General features: G+C 43.1%; 1 protein-coding gene across 16 annotated transcripts in view; it reads left to right on the top strand.

Moving 5' to 3' along the window:
* The window catches only part of ABCG2 (ATP binding cassette subfamily G member 2 (JR blood group)), a 164,490-nt gene that overhangs the window by 79,494 nt on the left and 62,427 nt on the right, over positions 1-22,569 (top strand). For 7 of the 16 annotated variants that reach the window (XR_014244544.1, XM_082391680.1, XM_082391679.1 and 4 more), the window contains one exon: positions 4,552-4,750. The exons of 5 other annotated variants lie outside the window; for them this stretch is intronic. Coding sequence is in view for 6 of the 11 variants with exons in the window: in XM_082391680.1 (XP_082247806.1) it covers positions 4,552-4,750 (199 nt within the window). In the remaining 5 variants the exon portion in view is untranslated. Of the gene's footprint in view, positions 1-1,200; positions 1,396-4,551; positions 4,751-4,986; positions 5,133-5,224; positions 5,398-22,569 lie in introns of those variants that run through there. 4 more of the 16 variants (XM_082391682.1, XM_082391678.1, XM_082391675.1 and 1 more) reach the window with 4 other exon arrangements.

The raw sequence follows: 22,569 nt of genomic DNA, 5'->3' as shown, positions 1-22,569 counted from the left end.
GCTCCATTTTTCTGTTGCCTTACCCACCCAGCAAAACCACATCCTCGAATGAATTCCACCTTCTAACCCGCTCTGTCTTTACTTCTTTGTGATTGGGAAAGCCATGCCCATTTGTGGCTTTGATGGCACCACTTTTATAGAGTCCAATCTTAGGGGTCCTTGGTGTTGCCCTGTAGTCTCTCTCTGGGTCCCTTGGAAGAAAAACTTTTCCTCTGCCGATAGGTCTAGTGGGGCTGTGGGAGGAATGAAAGTTAATTGACCACAAACCAATTAAAGGAGAAAAGATCAGGCTCTGGGGCTTATAGACCAGCTTAATAGGGGAAAGGAGGGTGGAGAGAAAGGGATTCTATGGGAAAACAAAGGACTTTTAGGAAAGAGAAGTAGGCTTTTAGGGAAAGAAGTATGACAGTTTGTGATGTTTGTTTATGCAATTTCTTTTTTTTTTTTAATGTAGTGTCTACACACTGAGTTTTTTTTTTTAAATAGTAATCATTTATTTATTTATTTATATATTTTTTATTTTTGGCTGTGTTGGGTCTTCGTTTCTGTGCGAGGGCTTTCTCTAGTCGCAGCAAGCGGGGGCCACTCTTCATCGCGGTGCGCGGGCCTCTCACTATCGCGGCCTCTCTTGTTGCGGAGCACAGGCTCCAGACGCGCAGGCTCAGTAGTTGTGGCGCACGGGCCCAGTTGCTCCGCGGCATGTGGGATCTTCCCAGACCAGGGCTCGAACCCGTGTTCCCTGCATTAGCAGGCGGATTCTTAACCACTGCGCCACCAGGGAACCCCCTGCAATTTCTTATCCAGGTGTGTGTGGTTGGTCTTCTACCAGGCACTGAAGCCCCTCTGAGGGGATTTATAGCTGCTTCACTCTCTGAAGGCTCTGCCTTTAGTCAGATAAGGGGAGCTTCAAAAAAAAAATGCTTCTTCAACAGCTGTATCTCATATGTCTTCAGTTTAAATAGTCTACATAGGAGCTCTGTGGGTCCCTACATGAGCGTCCTCTTTGTTTCCTTAGGGCCGTGTGGTAAGGAGAATAACGACCTGCCAAAGATGTCCATGTCCTAATACCCAGAATGTGAATGTGCTAGGTTACCGAATCAGATGACTTCAAAATAAGGAGATTACTCTGGTTTATCTGGTGGGTCTAATGTAATTATAAGAGTCCTTAAAGGTAGAAGAGGGAGGCAGAAGATGAGAGTCAGAGAAAGAGATGTGATGACAGAAGCAGGGTCCGAGAGATGCTGTGTTGTTGGCTGGAGGAGGGGGCCATAGCCCAGGAACTCAGGAAGCCTCTGAAACCTGGAAGAGTTTCCAGAAAGGAACCCAGAACTGCTAACAGCTTTGGTTTTAGCCCAGTAAAGCCCACGTTGGACTTCTGATCTACTGAAATGCCAGGTAATACGTTTTCGTTGCTTTAAAGCCACCAGTTTTGTGGTAGTTTGTTACTGCCGCCACAGGAAATGAATACAGGCCTACTCCAGTATTCATCATTTTCTCAGATCCCTGATCTTCTCATTCGTGCCCATACTCTCAGCAGATCCCCCAACTTCAAAGAGAAGGTGTAGTTGTAGGCCAGACATTTCTTTCAATTTTCTCTCTTTTCCCTTCTTAACACATTTATTACACGAGGACACCCCCTGACTCCCTTCCCCTTTGCCACAATTAAAGAAAGATACATATTTTTGGCTTTTCTAACATTAATTCATCTGAATTCTAATTCCATTCTGCTTTCTAAGGTACCTGATTATAACCAGTTAACCACCTTTTCTTCTTTATGGCTTGTCCTCTTGGCATGGACACATATTCTGGCCTGTAATTTAAACCAAACAAGAAATATTTTCTCTGAACCCCAAGATAGCCTTTAAGTATACTCCTTTCTCTCACCTTCCTTTTATAGTGAGACCTTTGGGAAGAGTTGCCTATACCCTGTTCCTGTTTCTTCACTTACTCGTCAGTGCTCAAGCAACTACAGACTGAATGGTCTCTCACGGAGTGAATCAAAGGCCCCTGGTAGCTGTAAGCAGAGCCATGGGGGGTCACGGTGCATACGGCCTCTTGCACCGTTTTTTATTTGCTTCAACTTAAGTAGTAATGAAAATAAATATACTGGGATCCAGTACAAACATTATATACGTAACCTAAATGCCCCCAGGCCCATAATAAGCCCTGCCTGAAACCTGAACTTGCTAAGGGGGAATTGACCCTGAGTTCACCACTTGGAGTAAGCACTGAGGAATGGCCTGGGTCCTTACCAGCTCCTTGCACTTGGTGGCCAGGCAGGCAGATAGACTGAGAGCTCAGGGCAGCTGGGAGAGCTTTGGAGGATATTAAGAATCCTACGAGAAGGATGAAGAGAGCTTCTCATAGGTCCATATAAGAGCTTTGATAGTAGAGTGCCTGACTGATGGAGTTCTAGGCCCAGGAAGTTTGTTCCTTTAATGAGAAGACTTTTTGATTTTGCTTTGGTTGCCATTCTATATAATAGATAAATCATATCCTTTATCAACGTTAAACAAATTTGTAACCATTTGTTGCTGACATTCTGTCAAGCACTGATACCCCTGTTAGAACCATACAAGCAAACACCCCTCACTGGTGTGACGATTGGAAAGGAGTATTATGCTTCCCCTCTCCCCGACAAGTCTCCCAGTTATTTTTGGAGTTTTCAAAAGGGAGACTCAAATGACTTCATGAATGAGACTATCGGCTCCCTTTACGTGAAGGCATCTTTTTTGCATCATCTAGTTATGTCCAAGCGCACTATCTACAAAAACACATGGTGACACCTCAGCCCTTCCAGGGCCCATTTAAGATCTCCAATGTGTGCGTCAAGGGTGTGGACTCCAGATGGCCCCAAAGCTTGGGACTGTAAAGAAATCCTAACTTTGATAATTCTGTGGTTTGACTGCAAGGCACATAAAACGTGACAGTGACTTCAACCAGCTTGGAGATAGTCCAGCAGGTCAGTGATACCATTAGAGATCCAGGCTCTTTCTGTTTACTTATTACGCCATCTAAGAAATTAATAGAAAGAAATGGGAAAAAAACTTTACATTGAAAATTTACAAATAAACCACAAATGATCATTAAACATTAAAAAAGCTTATTCTCACTAAGTCAATGTAATATAAATTAAAACACTGATATGCCATTTGTTACCTATCAAATGAAAAAAATGTTGTTATTCTGTCTAGTATTTGTGAGAATTTAGGGCAACAAGCAATCTTTTAAATTGTTAGGAGACTGAATTTGGCACAAACTTTTTTGTGGGAAATTTAGCTATATGTCTTAAAATTTTTCAAATGAGCATAGCTTTTGCCTCAGCAGTTCCCTGTCTGGAATTTACCTGAGTGTGCCATGACACAGCTACAGAGATGTTTTGTGAATAACAGGAAGACTGGTTAAATTAATTATGGTAGGTAACAAGACGACCGAATACCACGTGCCCGCAGGGAACCATGTTTGCAATATAGCAGTTTTACAAAATAATAACAGCTACCGCTATTGAGTGCTATCTAATGACTTTGCACACATTGTCTCATTTAATCTTTGTAACTACCCTGAGAGATCCTTTCCCCTGATTACCAATAATCACTTCAAGACTAAGTAACTAGTTCAAGTCTCCAGGGTTTGGGAAAGCCAGGATTCAGACACAGGCTATCTGACTCCAGAGGTGACGACGTTCATCCCTGTACTTTGTATATAAACCCAATTTTGTTTTTTCAAAAAAAATGTATGCAGAGAAAAAGACTAAAAGCAGATGGTACGTGGCTGACGGGTTACAGGTGATTTTCATTTTCTTACTTGATATGTAATAAGAGAGAAAAAAGTTTAGTTAAATGGAAAAGAAAAAGTGCCAGATTAGGAACACATTCAGGGACCTCCCTGATGGTCCAGTGTTTAAGACTCTGCAATCCCACTGCAGGGATTACCGGTTGCATCCCGCATGCCGGCGCAGAGCGGCAGGGAGGGAAAAAAAAAAAAAAAAAAAGAATAACCAGGCTCTATAAATAGTGGGCAGTTACTCTATTCAGAGAGGTTGTGAGGTGGAGAGGAGGGAGAACGAAGGGCAATGGTCTGAGAAACTGAGTCACCCATTTAGCCTAACTTTTGACCTTGTGCAAAATGGCCTCCTTTGGACCAGGTGACTCCTATGAAAAATTAGGACGGTCGTCTTCAGGTTCCTCCCTCCCTAATATTCTGTTACCTAAAATACCCAAACACTAAATGAGAAGACAGGGCATGTGAAAATAATTAGCCCGAAGTAAAATGCTAATTTATAAGTTAAAATGACTCTTTATAATGCAATACATTTATGAAATGCTGATTTTAATCTGAACTTCTCAAACAATTTGATGGCAGTGATCAGTTTAAGAGCATATTGGGATGAGGTTAGGAACTCTTTTCCTGAATCTGCACACTTTCCAGCTTTTCTACACCATCAGTGTATTGAACAGAAGTACTGATATTTATTACAGGAGTGTGAGGGACACATTTAAACTGTTCATAGTACTATTTTCATTCAGCAAGTTTTGTTTCCTCCACCCCTAGATTCTGTTCCTGATTTTACTGGCCCTGGGGCGCGCGCACCTGATTTCTCCGAAGCTCATTCATTAGAGACCGCCTACTTGCTCTGGGAGTGGACAACGTGTGCGACAGAAAAACAAAAAACAAAACTCGGTGTCCGCGTCCCCTGGTGCTTAGGAGCGTGGGACACCGGCAGTGGCCAAATCCATCCAGGTCAGACCAGGTATTGATCGGCCCGGGTAGCGTCCTGGGGCTCCCAGGGCCAATCGCCCCTGTCCGTTTCGTGCGAGCCCCGGAGGCCAGGAGCTGTGGCTCTGTCCCCGCGGGCTCCGGGATAGTCATCTCCGTCAGCCGGTCCCCGCGGGCAGGTGACGGTGTGGTCCAGCGCCAGGCTGGATGCGCTCACACAGCACTCGCCCGCGTTCCGCCCGAGCGCCGGGCCCTTATCAGCGGCGAGGCAGGCGGCGCCACGCCTCCCGCCGGCCTTCGGGCACCGACCCCGAGGGAGCCGGGGTGCGAGAGAGGGGCCGCGCCCTGCGCTCTGCCCGCTCGCCGCCCGCTTCCCCTTGACAGTGACCGTCATCCGGGGCCGGCGCGCGGCGCCGGTGAGTGCGGGGCTCGCGGGGAGCGCGCGGGCGCGGCGGCCGGGCTGCCCGCCGGGGCGAGGGCGTCGGTCGGAGAACGTCGCCCCTCCGGCGGGCGTGGCCCGGGTCCTGGGTCCTGCGCCGCTGCGCGCCGGGTCCCGAGCGCGCGCGCCGGGCGCAAGAGGGAGCCGGCCTGGCCGGACGCTGGAAGGAGGCCGCCTGGAAAGGGGCGCGTGGTGCGGCCGCTTGCCGTCCTTGTTGATCGAGTGGGAGCTGCTTCGGTCGCGTATGTTCGGAAGGCCCCGCTGACTCAGCTTCGCGTTTATGTAAATGATTGTTAGCGCTCTGCCTCGGAGCGCCGCAGCCCCGGAGACTGAAGCCCCTGGTTAAGTTAAACTGAGCCACTGCTGAACTGAGCGAGTAAACTGTGAAGGCGGTTGGGATGTGTGTGCGGTGAAAGGTCCGTGGCTGTTGCGTGTATGCATTTGGTAGACGATAGAAAACTGTACATCTGAGATGACTGGGTTTTAATTAGTCCCTCCCAGCCAGTTTCATTCGAAAGTGAGTATGAAACAGCCTGAAAATATAGACTTTTTTTTTACCAGAAAACAGTGTCTTGGTGTAGCCGATTCCGTGTCTGGTAGGGTGTGTTAGCCGGTTGGTAAAACTCTTGCCTTTCCCCGAATGTATGAAGCTAGAGTTGATACTGGGTGGATAAACACTTATTGAGTATGGAAATAGGAGAGAAATGTGTTAATACTGGTGCTTTTAAAGGGCTTAGCCAATATATTCTATGTCCTTTTCTTCTCCCCAGGACCTAAAATGTGTCCACAACTTTGGATGGTTTGCCAAAGAGTTATATTGAGCTGCCTTTTGTAATTTTTCTGTGGGTAGTTGACTTTTAATGGTTAACTTCAAAAAATTAACCAGCTTATATCAATACTTATTAAAAATAATACTGGAGAAGTTAGAACAATACAGAAAAACATACGACCGAAAAATTAGATTGTAAATCTAGCCAACAGTTAAAAAAATACCTGTAATGTTTCCTCATTTTATTTTCTTGCCCAATAGTAGAGATATAAAAGCTCATTACACTTTCAGGAAAAAAAAAAGATTCATAGTAACAAATGTATACTGGTCATCTTTGTTTTAGACCCTGGGCATTCAGCAAGAGCTCCCATAGGAGACAGATTCTATTGCATCAAAATGGTATGAAAATACACTGAACAGCCAAAATCAATTTCTGCATTTATTTTTATTAAGCATTCAAGAACATTTGAGGCAAGCATAAGTGTTACAGATAGAAAGTAAAATGCACCAAGAGAAGAGTCACCATGGGAGAGCACATTAGAATGGATGTGGACAGCAAATTAAAGGTACGCCTTGGCAGCTGAAATAAAAAGGGACCAATCAGTCACACAATTCAGCGAGGATAAAGACAGGAAATGTATGAGCTCCTTAGAGAAGAGTTTCTTGGCATCTGCTTCTGAGGCAAATGTCTTGTGTCAGAAGGATGCAGAGGAGACTGAAGGATGGCGGTGGGAGAGTCTGGGTGCCCATGCCATAGTACATGCCAATAGTGCATTTTCTAGGACTGCTTGCTGTAGTTGTCATTTTCCTTACCGTAAGTATTATGAGAAACGCTTGTAGGTTGCTAAGCCCCTATGGTCACACATGCTGCAGTTTGATAGTTTGGACTTAATTGGGAGTAAATCTAGATTTTATAGAGGGATAGGTGGACCTCATGTGTTCAGATCCTCTGTATTTCTCTCTCTAGCGTTTTTTTAAATTTATTTAATTAATTTATTTTTGGCTGCGTTGGGTCTTTGTTGCTGTGCACGGGCTTTCTCTAGTTGCGGTGAACAGGGGCTACTCTTCGTTGCGGTGCGCGGGCTTCTCAGTGCGGTGGCTTCTCTTCTTGCGGAACACGGGCTCTAGGCGCACAGGCTTCAGTAGTTGTGGCGCAGGGGCTCAGTAGTTGTGGCTCACGGGCTCTAGAGTTCAGGCTCAGTAGTTATGGCTCACGGGCTTAGCTGCTCCACGGCATGTGGGATCTTCCCGGACCAGGGCTCGAACCCGTGTCCCCTGCCTTGGCAGGCGGATTCCTAACCACTGCACCACCAGGGAAGCCCCCTCTCTAGCGTTTCTGACAGCAGTTTGACAGCAGTTGAAGGTTATATCAAGTGGGAAGTTTTATTCTGTGTTGCTTATTGGGGTTATAGGTTAGGGTTGAGATCTTTTAGTGAAAATTAAAGAACTTGAATGGCCATCCTCTCTATAGGATATAAGATATATAGGTCTACGGGAAGCTAAAGTTTATCCTTTAAAAAATCAGTTCCCACTTCACTGCAGGATGTGAACCAAGAAACTCTCTAGCTGAATCGGGCCTCATAGTTTTGTGTCTTTTTCCCAGCAGCAGTTTTATGAGGTCTAATTGATGAGAACGTGTCATAGAGTTCACACCTATTTAAAGTGTTCAGTTTGTGCAGTCATCACGTTTTCGTCATCCTTTCGCCCAAAAGCCCATGAACACTCAGTCCCCTTTCTCACTACAGTCCCCTCGCCCCCTCCTGTGTCTTGGAAGCCGGTATTCTCCTTCACTAGGAGACTGTTAGAAAGTGGACATCTGATTTTTGGGCCACACCGTTAGCTTGTTTATAGAAATAAGTAAAACATCCAGAGAATCGTGGCATTGAAAGTAGTGTTCTGTCGTTTCAACTGGGGTTGGTGGGTGTGGGTAAAGCAGAGGTGCTGCCCTCATCCCAGTTTCAAGGAAGAAGTTTTGTTTTCGGCAAGAGGGGTGGAATGAAATCTTGGCAAGGTCAGAAACCCCGTTGAAAACGCGGCTCACTAGCTCAGTCCCTTTGGGCTTGCAACTGAAAAGACCTGTTACTCTTCTTTTAAAAAAATTTTTTAAGAGAGTTTTCTTTTTTTTTTTTCTTTAATTTTATTTATTGATGGCTGCGTTCGGTCTTCATTTCTGCGCGCGGGTTTCCTCTAGCTGCGGCGAGCGGCGGCTACGGTGTGTGGGCTTCTTATCACGGTGACTCCTCTTGTTGCGGAGCACGGGCCCTAGGCACGTGGGATCAGTAGTTGTGGCTCGTGGGCTCTAGAGCGGAGGCTCAGTAGTTGTGGTGCATGGGCGACCAGGGCTCAGAACCCGTGTCCCCTGCATTGGCAGGCGGATTCTTAACCACTGCGCCACCAGGGAAGTCCAGGCCTGTTACTCTTTAGAACAAGGTTTGGCTGGAAATTAGTGCTTAGGCCCAGGTAGCATTAGGTAGTTCTATGTCATTTCACAGGCATTGAGTTTTTACCCGGAGGCATAAAAATGGAAGTCTCTAGAAAGCAGCAGGCCCTGTGATCTGTCTCTGAAGACACTTGAGCTGAGTGTCTCAAGGGAAGAGTTATAAAGACTGCCTGAGAGGTACCCACACCTCGGATGCTTCTGCACAGGAGGTCTGCCTCTTCTCTTCCCGTCCTGCACAGCCCTACCCTGGCCGCACCCTGAGCCCACCTTGGGGGAAGGGAAGGAGGGATAAAAAAGTTAGAGGGACAACAGGATCCTTAGAAAGGGAGAAGAAAGTATTCCATTTTACTCCTTTTCCTCCATCATCCCATGTTAGTTTGGAATGCCTTAAGACAAGATTATCAGGTCCTCAGAATTAATAAAAGTGGCCGTTAACTGTGGTGAGTGCTTGCGGTCTGCAGGTGGTTTTTACATTCATTCTCATTTTTTTGCTCACACCAAACCTTTCAGGGAGATATTGGAGTTTCATATTTATAGAGGAGGAGGCTGAGAATTCACAGGGTCATTTATAGCTGGGACAAAAAGACTGTGTTGAACTTTATTAAAGTTCACCAATCCTTTCTTTCTTTTTTTCTTTTAAACTTAGCCTGGTCATTTGTTTCAGTTTCCTTCCATGTTCACAGAGCCGCTCATTGTAAAGGCATGCAGGGACATGAAAAGAGCGTGTGAGCTGGTAGGAGTAGGGAGGCCCAGACCTAACTTAGGTCTAATCAACTGTGCCATTTCTTCATTTTCTACTTTTGATGAAGTCTCATCATCTCTCTGGGCCACAGTTTCTTCATGGGACCAGAGAATATATGAGTTTGAATGGGAGAGGTCTGATTTTCTTTGAGTCCACAAGTGGAATGTGGGTTAGTTGAAAGTGCCAGAATAGTTCTACAGACTGTCAGGGGTACTGAGAACACTCAGTATTCTTATCTGACCCATCAGTGAAGGGATTTGCAAACCAGCCATGTACTTTGTTTTAGAAATCTTTCTGATCCACCTTTCTTCTGTTTCATAACAGCAGGAGACTGTTAAATGTCTTTCCAGGATATCTCATATGATAGTTACCTCAAATAAAACACATGTACTTCAGAAACCATAAAGCCATGGGCTAACTGTAGTTAAAAACCTAATTTATAAGTCATACCTTAAATCTAATAGTACTGTTATTATCATGCCAAACCGTTCACTGCTTCCATCTGGAATCTAAGCTATGAGTACAATCCGTTTGACATGTGCAGTGTTGATTTACGCCCAGGTATTACTAGCAGCCTAGGGCCAGGTGACTCATTCCAGTTGCTACAGTGTAAATCCATCCTTGCTACTTTTAGCTCTTTCCTGGAGCTACAAACCCCTCATTGTGTTCTGATTTCATCCTTAGATATATACCTTCCCTCTCCCCCAGTGAGATGTGTTCTATCTTGCTTCCTAGTGGAAGCAAGCAAAAATTCTAGTGGTTTGAATTTTTCAACAAAAATCAAATTGCTGTTCTCCTCTCCCTCCATATGTTATGAGAAACAAGGGAAAGAGATCTTTGATGTGTTAGTCTTTATAAAACAATGCTTTTCAGAATAGATACAGCCGTGGCTTCCTTGACGAGTAAGTTTTAAAGAGCAAAGATGGCAATTTAAGTCTAATATTACACTTGCGTTATAAACATTGAAATTCGCTGAATTGTCGAAACTAATGGATTAACATTGGTAAATGCTATTAACTAAACCATAGATTTACTTGGATTTCATCAGCTTTTCACTATCTTTTTTCTGTTCAGGATCCAGCCTAGGAGCTCACGTTGTATTTGATTGTTGTGTATCATTAGTTTCCTCCAAACTATGACAACTCGTCAACCTTCTGTTCTGTTGTTTTTCCTGACCTTGACACTTCTGAAGCGTACTGTTCAGTTATTTTGTAGAATGTCCCTCAGTTAGTACTCGGTATTTTCTCGTGACTAGATTGAAGCTGTCCATTTTGGGAAGAAATACTGGAAGTAATCCCAGTGCATCATAGCAGAGGCACATGATGTCTTATGACTGATGTAGACCTTGGTTAAGTGCTGTTTGTCAGGTCCCCGATGGAAAGTTATCATTTTTCCTTTTGTATTTAGTAGATATCCTGGGAGAGAAACTTGGGCTATGCAAATATCTTGTTTCTCCTTAAATCTTTTTTTTTTATTTAATTTATTTATTTTTGGCTGCATTGGGTCTTCGTTGCTGTGAGCGGGCTTTCTCTAGTTGCGGCGCGTGGGCTTCACATTGCAGTGGCTTCTCTTGTTGCGTGTAGAGCACGGGCTCTAGGCACACGGGCTTCAGTAGTTGTGGCACACGGGCTCAGTAGTTGTGGCTCGCGGGCTCTAGAGCGCAGGCTCAGTAGTTGTGGCTCACAGGCTTAGTTGCTCCACGGCATGTGGGATCTTCCCAGACCAGGGCTCAAACCCGTGTCTCCTGCATTGGCAGGCGGATTCTTAACCACTGCGCCACCAGGGAAGCCCCCTGTGCCCTTTTGACATACCACCTCCCCATCCCTGTTCTTTAAAAAGCATTTCCTTACTTTCTGGTATCATGAAATGCTCCAGGCTCATTTTGGTATTTTCCATGCCCCAACCCTGGCATGCACCATTTCTCCAGGGCACTCGGGTTCCTTGTTTTTGGAGGCTGTTACATAAGAAACCAAGATGTGGGTACTAGGTGTGTTGCTGGGAGTTGCTTTGATATTTTTAAGTTTCATAGATTTGTGACCTAGCAAATGCATCTCTACGAGGCGAGTAATGCCTTAAATTTCAAACACTCTAGAGGCCCTGATTGTATTTGCCAATTTGGGTTCAGTTTCTTGTGGGAAAGAAATGAAATTGGCAGGGTTTAGAGCTTTAAAATTTCCCACTTTTTCTCAAATGACCCATAAGTGCTTACAAAACAATGAACACATTAATTTTTATTTTTTCAGCTTATTAACTTATTTAAACTATGTCGCGACCAATGGCTGAATATATGTGAAGGACAGATATGTAGAGATCATATCTTTTTTTTAAAATTTTATTGAAGTATAGTTGATTTACAATGTTGTGTTAATTTCTTATGTACAGCAAAATGACTCAGTTGTGTGTGTGTATATATATATGTATATATATATTCTTTTTCATATTCTTTTTTCCATTATGTTGTGTCATAGAATATTGAATATAGTTCCCTGTGCTATACAGTAAGACCTTGTTGGGCTTCCCTGGTGGCGCAGTGGTTGAGAGTCTGCCTGCCAATGCAGGGGACACGGGTTCGAGCCCTGGTCTGGGAGGATCCCACATGCCGCAGAGCAACTGGGCCCGTGAGCCACAACTACTGAGCCTGCGCGTCTGGAGCCTGTGCTCCGCAACAAGAGAGGCCGCAATAATGAGATGCCCGCGCACCGCGATGAAGAGTGGCCCCCGCTTGCCGCAACTAGAGAAAGCCCTCGCACAGAAACGAAGACCCAACACAGCCATAAATAAATAAATAAATAAAAATTTAAAAAACTTAAAAAAAAAAAAAAAAGACCTTGTTGTTTATCCATCTTATGTATAATAGCTTGCCTCTGCTAATCCCAAACTCCCATTCCTTCCCTCCCCTATGCCCACTCCCCCTTGGCAACCATAGGTCTGTTCTCTATATCTGTGAGTCTGTTTCTGTTTCATAGATATGTCGATTTGTACTGTATTTTAGGTTCCACATATAAGTGATATCATATGGTATTTGTCTTTCTCTTTCTGACTTAACTTCGCTTAGTATGACAATCTCTAGGTCCATCCATGTTGCTGCAAATGACATTATTTCATTCTTTTTGATGGCTAATATTCCACTGGATACATATACTATTTTATCTTCTTTATCCATTCATCTGTTGATGGACATTTAGGTTGTTTCCATGTCTTGGCTGTTGTAAATAGTGCTGCTGTGAACATAGGGGTACATGTATCTTTTCGAATTATAGTCTTGTCTGGGTATATACCCAGGAGTGGGATTGCTGGATCATATGGCAACCCTATTTTTAATTTTTTGAGGAACCTCCATACTGTTTTCCATAGTGGCTGCACCGAGAAAAATTTCTTTTTAATTTTCAGTAATCATATTGGTGATGGTAGTATTAATATTTTATTACTCTGAAATTATTATTAATGTGCAATAAAACAAAGAAATAATTATGAGATATTCAGATTCTATCATCTCCCGAGTCTTGAGAATCATTATTCTTTGTGTGGAAGAAAGAAGACACAGATGTAATATAAAAGTGGTTATGTGCAAACCCCATAGTCTTTAATTCAAATCAGAAGTGCCAGTCAGTATATATTCATGTTATGGACATCTGTTCATATCACTTTTTTTTTTTTTTTTTTTGGCAGAAGTTAAATGCCTTTATTTATTTTTAACACAAATTAACCATATGCTCTAGAAGCCAGGTTGGGTGACAGAGTGAAATAAGATATTTCTTTTTTTTTTAAAAAAGGGGAAAGATTTTATTTATTTTTCTTTAACATCTTTTTTTTTTTTTAACATCTTTATTGGAGTATAATTGCTTTACAATGGTGTGTTGAGATCGTATCTTTCAGATGCGCAAAATGTCTTCAAATGAATTGTGAGGTCCTGGCCCCCCGCCTCCCCACCTCCTACCTCCCCCCATCTTGGGGCAAGCCGTTGAGCCTACTTTCTCATTCTGAAAAGAAGGGTTTTAGGCAAGATCTTCATTTCTCTTGTCTTTTTGTGTGCTCAGAGGGCCCCTTAATATCCAGAAGATTTGGACACTCTCCCTATATTTTAGTTATAATTTTAGTGCCTGTTGATTGAGTTCACAGTGATAAAAAGATTCAGTTAAATTTCAGATTCATATTTATGTTAATCATGCTAGCTTACTTTTAATATTGAAATTTATTTACTCAATTAAACTTTATTTTAATCTTAGCCAGTCCTGACCGTGTACAGAACACTTTTCTCAGGGTTCCATTTCCACATACCTTCTGTAACTTTCTTTTTACTTTCAGATTTTGTCCTACGCTTTTCCTTTTTTTCCTCTCTCTCCAGGACGAAATTACTTTCTTTTCCCTCAACAAAATGTGTTTCCACTTTATATACCTTTTTTCCTTTCATACAAAGATGTTTTCCTTACCAATTTTAGTTGTCTCAATTACATATATTAACCAGAATTCTAATCTTTTAAAAACCTTAATTTCTAGTGAAAACTAAGAAGTAAGCAATTATAAACTCTTTCACATTATTATTCTATAGATTGGCAAAATCACAAATACTGTTTATGATTTCTAAAAAATATGTGCTTTTTTTTATAGAAAAGTTTTCAGTGTGACATCATTTTTATTATTAATAAACCTAAGTATCTGTAGTTTCTCCGTAAAAGGCAGCCTATGTTGAGTAATGTTTCAGCATCTTATTTTATTTGGGAAGGATCTAGACATTTAATAAATTTCCATCATTTAACTTAGCAAAACTCTGAAGTTTTATGTCACCAAAAATCTGGAGAAACTATTTTTTAAGTAGACCTACCATAAAATGTAATTATTCTTAAAGAATTTACCTAAAAGCTCTTACCCCATTTATATCTATTGAATTACAGTTATGTTTACATTACCCATGAAAACTTCGTGAGACATTAGACCAAGTCACCATCATTTCAAGATATTTTTCTTGATGAATTTAACAGAGATAATATGACCTATTTAACTTTTAGTAAACCTAGGTGCAATAAAAGTAAGACATGTCCGTATTAATTAAACCAACAAATTTAAACTTTAAAACTGGATATTAACTTAGTATTGAATATTTCCCAGATCACATCAACTTGAAATTTGGGTTAGTTTTTTATTATATTTAAAAATACTCAATTTGTAAGTGCTTACTTTTAAGTCAATTAAATACAGGTCTTTTATAAAGTTAATTTTGATAATATTATCTGGAGGTATGGACATATCATATGTATAATGTACACACAGACATATAAACAGACATAAATAGAGATCTTATAGCTTCATTTCAAAACTTACTCATGAATCAGTTATTACATTATAAACTTACTAGTTTATAAGTAATATTTGGAGTAAGTTAAATTTATTTGCTCAGATGACTAAAGCTTTTCACTATTGCGGAAAAGATTTTTAAGATTTGTGTCCGTCCTTGATAAATCCTGAAGGAGGCTGTGAATTAGATTTGGTGAGGGAGGCTTTCCAGCAGTTTGAGTTTAACAAGGCCTCCCTCTTTTTCCCTTTTTTTTTTTTTTTGGTGGAGGGAAGGGGGTTCAGTTTCTACCTGATTGAGCTAATTAGGCTCAGTCTCAGGTCCTTGTGGGTTGTACTTACATTTCTGATTTGTAGAGATTTGCAACACAAAGACGGTTGCTTTTAATTCCCCAGAGAACTGGTCTGCCACATAAATGATACTGAAAGATTGATTTGCCCAACTACATTTTCTTTAATTTGCTTTTTTATATCAGTAAGATTTCCAACTACACTGAAAATCAAGAGTTCTGTGTTCTAGAACTTTAGGGTTCAATCTATCATGCCTTCCAAACTTTGCACAGGGCATTCAACAAAGGCCCTCAAATTCTGAGTGTACAAATGAAACCCGGAGCAGTTTACCCTAGGGGCAAAAAAAAAAATCTCCATTATTGTTTTTATTAGTCCCTGAATATTAGCTCCCAGTTTTATTTCATATTGTGTGGGCTCAGATAACCTTATTGATTTTCCTTAGTATGTTTAATCAATATTGCCTGAGGGGCAGATTTATATGCCCTATCTTATACCAGGCAAGGGAAGCATTCCCCAGTGAGACCTAATGTTTATCCCATAATATAATTGGCAGAAGAGATGTAACCGTCTTATATAAAGCCCATTCAAATATACCAACTTTTATAAGTGTTCATCTCAATTCTATCAACTCTTATATCTTTAATTTTAGCCTCCATTAAGACCCCATCAACTAGGCTTGGTCTTAAAAGGAGTCCCAGTATCTACTTAAAAAAAAAATGCACAACATGAGTGTTGCGAGTTAAGTTTTATTTGGGACAAAATGAGGACTGCAGCCCGGGAGACAGCATTTCGTAGAGCTCTGAGAAACCGCTCCAAAGAGGCAGGGCGGGGGGAGGTCAGTATATATGTGATTTTGGTGAAGGGGGAATACATGCAATCAAGCACGTATGTTCAGTAGAAGGTTGCTGCTAGTCTCATGAAGGTTACTCCTAGTCACGTGGAGCAGACGTCACCATGAAGGATTTTGGTGCTTTTCTAGACATGAGGAGATACAAGAATTGGGCTCATAAAATCGGCTCCAGAAAATATCTAACTCTCTGAAGTCCTGTTCTGCCAGTTTTTCCCAGAGGACAGAGTGCTTCATTTCTGCTCTCCACCCTGAACTCCTTTCAGGGGGTGTTGAAGGTCAGCAGCTGCAGCAGTACATGATTTAATCCTTGTAGAGGTAGTTGGCAAGTGCCAATTTGTTGTTGACCCTAGAAACCTTTCTGTTTATCCCCCGGCCATTTTATCTATTTTTGTGTAAAAGGCTTTGGGGTCCCCAGTTGAGGAGCTGAGCCAACTTGATTAATTGGCCTGTTGCCCCAAGCAATTGCTGCTCAGGTATCTCAGTGTAATTTTCTAGCAGACTTTTTTTTTTTTTTTTTTTTTTTTGATGTGGACCATTTTTTTTTTAAGTCTTTATTGAATTTGTTACAATATTGCTTCTGTTTTGTGTTTTGTTGTTTTGGCCTTGAGGCATGTGGGATCCTAGCTCCTTGACCAGGGATTGAACCTGGGATGGAACCCGCACCCCCTGCATTAGAAGGCGAAGTCTTAACCACTGGACCACCAAGGAAGTCCCCAGCAGCCTTTTAAATACATGTATGTTTTAAACTGGGGTAAATAGAGGAGACTTGTTTGGGGCTCTTTAGTATTGGGGACCAATGGGGGTCCCTTTGGCCATCCAACCTTAGTGTTGTGTCAAAACATTTCTTTTAATCCCATTAATGTCTGTTTTGTTTATCCCATTTCTTACCATCTAAAGATTTTTATCCTTTCAGGATAAGTCCCTTTAAAATTTCCACCTTGTTGGGAAGACATCTCTAGACTTTCTCCTCAGTTTCTTTTTTAATTTTATTTATTTATTTATTTATTTTTGGCTGCACTGGGTCTTTGTTGCTGCGCACAGGCTTTCTCTAGTTGCGGCGAGCGGGGGCTACTCTTCATTGCGGTGCACGGGCTTCTCATTGCGGTGGCTTCTTTTGTTGCGGAGCACAGGCTCTAGGCCTGCGGGCTTCAGTAGTTGTGGCACGCGGGCTCAGTAGTTGTGGCTCGCAGGCTTCAGTAGTTGTGGCTCGCGGGCTCTAGAGCACAGGCTCAGTAGTTGTGGCGCACGTGCTTAGCTGCTCCACGGCATGTGGGATCCTCCCGGACCAGGGCTCGAACCCGTGTCCCCTGCATTGGCAGGCGGATTCTTAACCACTGCGCCACCAGGGAAGTCCCTCTCCTCAGTTTCTTATTCCCTTGTTAATCAACCTGATGAACAATTAATCTAATGCTTTTATTAGCATCTGTAAGACCCATTGAGGGGAAACTGACCACAGATGCACCTTCCCAAACTGTTTTTTTGTTGTTGCTGTTTATTTGTTTTAAACTAAGGGAGTCGTTAAGGTTAGCCGTTATATTTTTTTGTATTTACTTTCTGCTTTGGTCTTTTCATCGGTACCAATAAAACAGCTGTTTATAGTGAGAGCCCTCTAAAAATTTACCAATTTAGAAGTCTCTCCAATTTAAAAGATCCTTTGTCTGGCCATTGTCAGAGCTCTCAAAACACGGGGGGAAAAAAAAAAAAACAGGCATAAGAAGATCAGGTACAACATTTACATCTCAAAGACCCAGGGAGAGAAATGCAGGTTCCTCCTAGAAGGGCTTTTGTTCCTTTAAGGTCAGAATTCTGAAAAGATGTTTTACCAAGCTGGCTTTTTGTAGCTGCACACACAGCTAGAATGTTTTTAGTTAATTAATTTTGGAATGTTAAAAGAATTAATTGGGGTTCTTTTAATATTCATTTTGGAATGTTAGAATAATCCCAATTTGGCCATTTTTAGGGTGAGATTTTCTTTAATTCCCAACTAAGCCGGTACTTGTAGGAATAAATTCTGTACGTGTATGTTGCAGCAAAAATAGAAATGAAGTTTTTCCTGAGAACAAGGAAAGTAAAGGGCACAGTGAACAGGCTAGGGAAGAAACATAACCTGGCCTGAAAGAGTTAATCACTCCTTGTTTTATTTTAACTGTTACTAATCTGTAGTGTGTGTAACTGGATTGGTACTTCACAAAGCTAACCTGTCACTCTCTGACCCTATGTCAATTGCATCCTGCCCCTGTCACTCCTGACTCTGTGTGAGTTACATCGTGCGCCTGTCACTCCCTAACTTTATGTAAATTCCCTGTGCTCCCTGGCCGCAAACCACCCCCTGTAGCTTTTGCATTTCAGAAAGAAGGTCAAGCAGGCCAATAAACCAGAGACAGATGGACCCAATTACCAGGCCGCCTGACGCCACGATGACTGTTTTGAAATAATGCAAGGAGAAAAAGAATGCAAGACCTTCAGTACTTTGATCCTTATCATATACTACAGGCTGCGAGCCCCGCATATAAAATCATCTCCGATTCCCCGGTGGTGGTGGAGGGGAGGAGGGGCACAGTTTTTGGAGGCACTAGCCCACTGTGTCCCCTCTTGGCTTAGCCAAGAAACAAAGCCACTTTTTTCTCTTTTCTCCTAAATTCTGTCTCCGTATTTCTATTGGGCACTGGCGTACAGAAGCCGAGATTTCAGGAACAAATACATAATAAAATCTTCCCAGTGTCTCTCAACTGTGGTAACCCAGGTACCTCTTCTTGAAACTAAGTTCAAGGAAAGTCTACTCTTCCAACGAGTTTATCCACCACCAAATAAAGCTTAGGATCATCAGCCAGTAATAGGAAATCCAAGACCCAGAAGAGACTTACCTAAATTCGTCTGGAGGCGGCCGGGCACAAGAGGCCTTTGCTGGTACCAAGGCTCCAGATCCTCATAGAGTTCAGGCGAAGGAGAGAAGTCTGCTCTGGGTCCCTTTGTTGTTCACTAAAAGGGTCGACTGAAGAAAAACGCACAACCTAAAAGTTGCAAGTTAAGTTTTATTTGAGGACCTTACTGAAAGTTTTATTTGAGGACCTTACAGAAGACTGAAGCGCAGGAGACAGCCTCTCGGAGAGCTCTGAGGAACTGCTCCAAAGAGATAAGGGAACAGCCAGGATATTTAGGAGTTTTTCGCTGAACAACAACAACAACAACAAAACAAAAACAAAAAACAAACCCTGTCGTCAGACATCAAAGACAACTGATAGTCACCAGAAACAGACATCAGAAGTAAATGATTTTAGTGCTTTTCCATGTATGGGAAGATACCAGCGTCTGGGCTCATTGTAATTATCCCTTAGATACGCATCTGAACGATCTAGGGCCAGTGCCCAGAGCGCACAGTGCGTCCTCTTTTTCTCTAATTTCCCCTGGGTGTGCACCACGGGGGCTCGGTGGAGGGGCGTCGGGGGGTATGGGGATGGTGGGCGCAGGGGCTGATAGCCAGAGCCTGGTTTGCTGGAATGACAGGCAACATTCCCTGTTTCCTGGGACGGCGGGCAGTATTCCCGTCCACATCTGTCAGTTTCTTAAGCATAAGTGAGTCTGAGTGTAAACGTAAATGTAAAATGAGTATAAACGGAAAACGTTAAACGTAAGTGGGTTTCCGTGGGCCTGAGGCTGGACCATTATACTTGCCCCTGTTTTTCCCTGCCTGGGCAGAGTCGGGGGAGGTGGGGTTGTTTTAGAATGGGGCGGACAGCTGAGACGCACTATAAAACCTCCACCGGCCGTGACCTTGCTGTGGGAGGAGGTGCCTTTTGCCTGCTGGTGTCCTGGGCCTTCCCCATCCTCCCAGCCCCACCTTCTTGTGGGTAAAGGGCTGCAGACCGGGGGTACTCCTGGCATCCTAAGATCTATATATCCGAATACACCCTTCCTTAGAAACCAGGTACTGTTCTTACTTACAGTTTCTGAGTGCTTGTCTCGTGTCTGGTAGTGTCTCTAGGGCAAAACATGCCCAGCTGTCATAGGCTAGGAGGAGGGGTGCAGCACAGTGGTCCCATCTTGGCTCTTGGATGACTGCAGTAGCCTCTAGGTGGTCTCCCTGCTCTGTTCCCCCGCCCCCCATCCCCAAGTCAGAGCGATCTTTATTTATTTATTTATTTAAAAATTTATTTATTTATTTATTTATTTATTCTTTTTTTTTGGCTGTGTTGGGTCTTCGTTTCTGTGCAAGGGCTTTCTCTAGTTGCGGCAAGCGGGGGCCACTCTTCATCGCGGTGCGCGGGCCTCTCACTATCGCGGCCTCTCTTGTTGCGGAGCACAAGCTCCAGACGCGCAGGCTCAGTAGTTGTGGCTCATGGACCCAGTTGCTCCGTGGCATGTGGGATCTTCCCAGACCAGGGCTCGAACCCGCGTCCCCTGCATTGGCAGGCGGATTCTCAACCACTGCGCCACCAGGGAAGCCCATGAGTGATCGTCTTAAACATAGTTCGATTTTGTTGTTGCGCCGCCCAGAACTTTTTGGTGCTTTCCAGTCTCACTTGGAGCCAAAGCCAAAGTTCCTGCAGTGGCCCGAGGCGCGGGCGCTGCCAGAGCTGACCTGAACCTCTGACCTCCTATCCTACACTCTCCCTCCCTCTGCCTCAGCCGCGCTGGCCTTGCTGTTCCTTTGACTGGCACTTGGACTTGGTGTCACGCCTCCAGAGAGCCACCCTCAGGTTTCTGCTCAAAGGCCTCATTGGAAAGGCCTCCCCTGACCACTTTTTCTCTTCTGCTTAATTTTTTTCTCTTTTGCACTGTTGACCCTGACATTTTTCATACATAACCTCATTGATGGCAGGGATGTTTGTATGTTTTTGTTTTGTTCACTCCTGTATCCCCAGTGCCTGTCACGTAGTAGAAGTCTAGTAAGTATTAGTGAATGAATTTTAATTCAACAGATGAGAAACAGGCTTAGAGAGGCTAAGCAATGCCTCCAAAGTTACTAGCTAGTACATTTAAAGGCTGGAGAAACTCGAATCCCATACGTTTGATGATGGCTGTTAGGTAGCATTTTACGAGCAGCCTTTGGAGGGAACATCACAGTTTCATCGGGGAAACTGCTGATCGAAAGATTAAGAAACTTTGGGATGTAACATATATGTAAGTTGCACTTAGTCTAACTCTTCATTTTTACTCGCAATTTGACTAAATATTTTCTAGAAGTTTCAGTTTTCTGTCACAGATTAAGACAAATTTGGGCAAAATCCCTGCAAATTTTGTCAGAATGCAAAAGGAAAAATGAATAGCAGGGGTTAGGGATGCAACCCCGTACAGTCAGAAATCCATGTATAACTTTTGACTCCTCCAAAACTTAACACATATTTTGTATGTTATATGTATATCTACATATATTTTATGCATTCATGACATACCTAACATCCTTCATTTCTTTTCAATATTTCTAGGCTACATAGTTTGCAAGTCTTTTGAAATTGTTGCAAATCTTAAAAAAAAATTTCTAATATAGTTATGGAAAAGAAATCCACATATAAGTGGACCTGCACAGTTCAAACCTGCGTTGTTTAAGGTGTTGCCAAATGCAAGTTCAGGTGCCCAACATACAGTGAGGTCTAACAAACTGAAACGTCGGAGTTTGGAGCAGAAGAAGGTTTATTGCAAGGGCCAAGCAAGGAGAACGGGCATTTTGTGCTCAAAAGACAGGAACTCCCTAATGGTTTTCGGATAAGTGTTTTTATAGGCAAAATTTGGGGTGAGGGCTGCAGGGTGTGTGGCTTTCTTCTGATTGGTTGGTGGTGAGGTAACGGGGCGGGGCTCCAGGAATCTAGGGCTCAGCCTGAAGTTACCACGGTCCAGCCAGGTGGGGGGCCTCAGTTCCTGTAGAAGAGCTCAAAGATATTGTAATATATATCCCTTGAGGGGGAACCAGGACCCCGCCCCAGGGTTGCACTATTGTTTCTTTTTTTTGTTTTTAATAAATTTATTTACTTATTTTTGGCTGCGTTGGGTCTTTGTTGCTGCGTGCCGGCTTTCTCCAGTTGCGGAGAGTGGGGGCTACTCTTCGTTGTGGTGCACAGGCTTCTCATTGTGGTGGCTTCTCTTGTTGCGGAGCACAGGTTCTAGGTGCTCAGGCTTCAGTAGTTGTGACTCTCCGGCTCTAGAGCGCAGGCTCAGTAGTTGTGGCGCACGGGCTTAGTTGCTCCGCGGCATGTGGGATCTTCCCGGACCAGGGCTCGAACCCGTGTCCCCTGCCTTGGCAGGCGGATTCTCAACCACTGCGCCACCAGGGAAGTCCCTGCACTATTGTTTCTTTACTGCCTTTCCATTGTTTCTGCATTCCTTCACTCTTCTAATTAGTAACTGTTTGAATCTGCCTTTTGGAACTCAGGGAAGGTCTAGGAGGCTGAAGCCTTTTCCTACAAATAAGAAACCAGGGACACAGAAAGGCTTTTGTACCCAGGAGGACCCCACAGGGTCCTGCTGGGTTTCAAAGGGTCAGTTGTATTTACTTTATGTGCACTTGTATCTATTTAAAGGGAGGATTAAGATTAAATTGAAAAAGGGACAGAAAACAGATCTGTGGTTGTCAGGGGCTTGGGGGGAGGGAGAGGGAATTTCTTTGGGATGACGGAAATGGTCTGTGTCTTAATTTTGGTGGTAACATGACTGTATACATATATATATATATATTTTTTTTTTTAAATAATTATTTGGCTGTGCCAGGTCTTAGTTGCAGCACACAGGATCTTTGCTGCGGCACGTGGGAATCTTTAGTTGCGGCATGTGAACTCTTAGTTGCATCATGTGGGGTCTAGCTCCCTGACCAGGGATGGAACCTGGGGCCCCCTACATTGGGAGCGTGGAGTCTTAGCCACTGGACCACCAGGGAAGTCCCATGACTGTATACATCTTCAAAGTCCAAAAACTGTACTTAAGGAGGATAAGTTTTACTGTTTACAACACTGTTTACTGTTGATGTGTTTTTAATAAACATGACAAAAAACAAAGATTAGGCTGAACCATGAGTATAGTTGGCATTATATTGGAAGGAATG

The sequence above is a fragment of the Balaenoptera borealis genome (genome assembly GCF_965194805.1).
Source record: "Balaenoptera borealis genome assembly, chromosome: 4".
Taxonomy (NCBI): Eukaryota; Metazoa; Chordata; class Mammalia; order Artiodactyla; family Balaenopteridae; genus Balaenoptera; species Balaenoptera borealis.
This window is presented reverse-complemented; position numbering and strand designations above follow the sequence as displayed.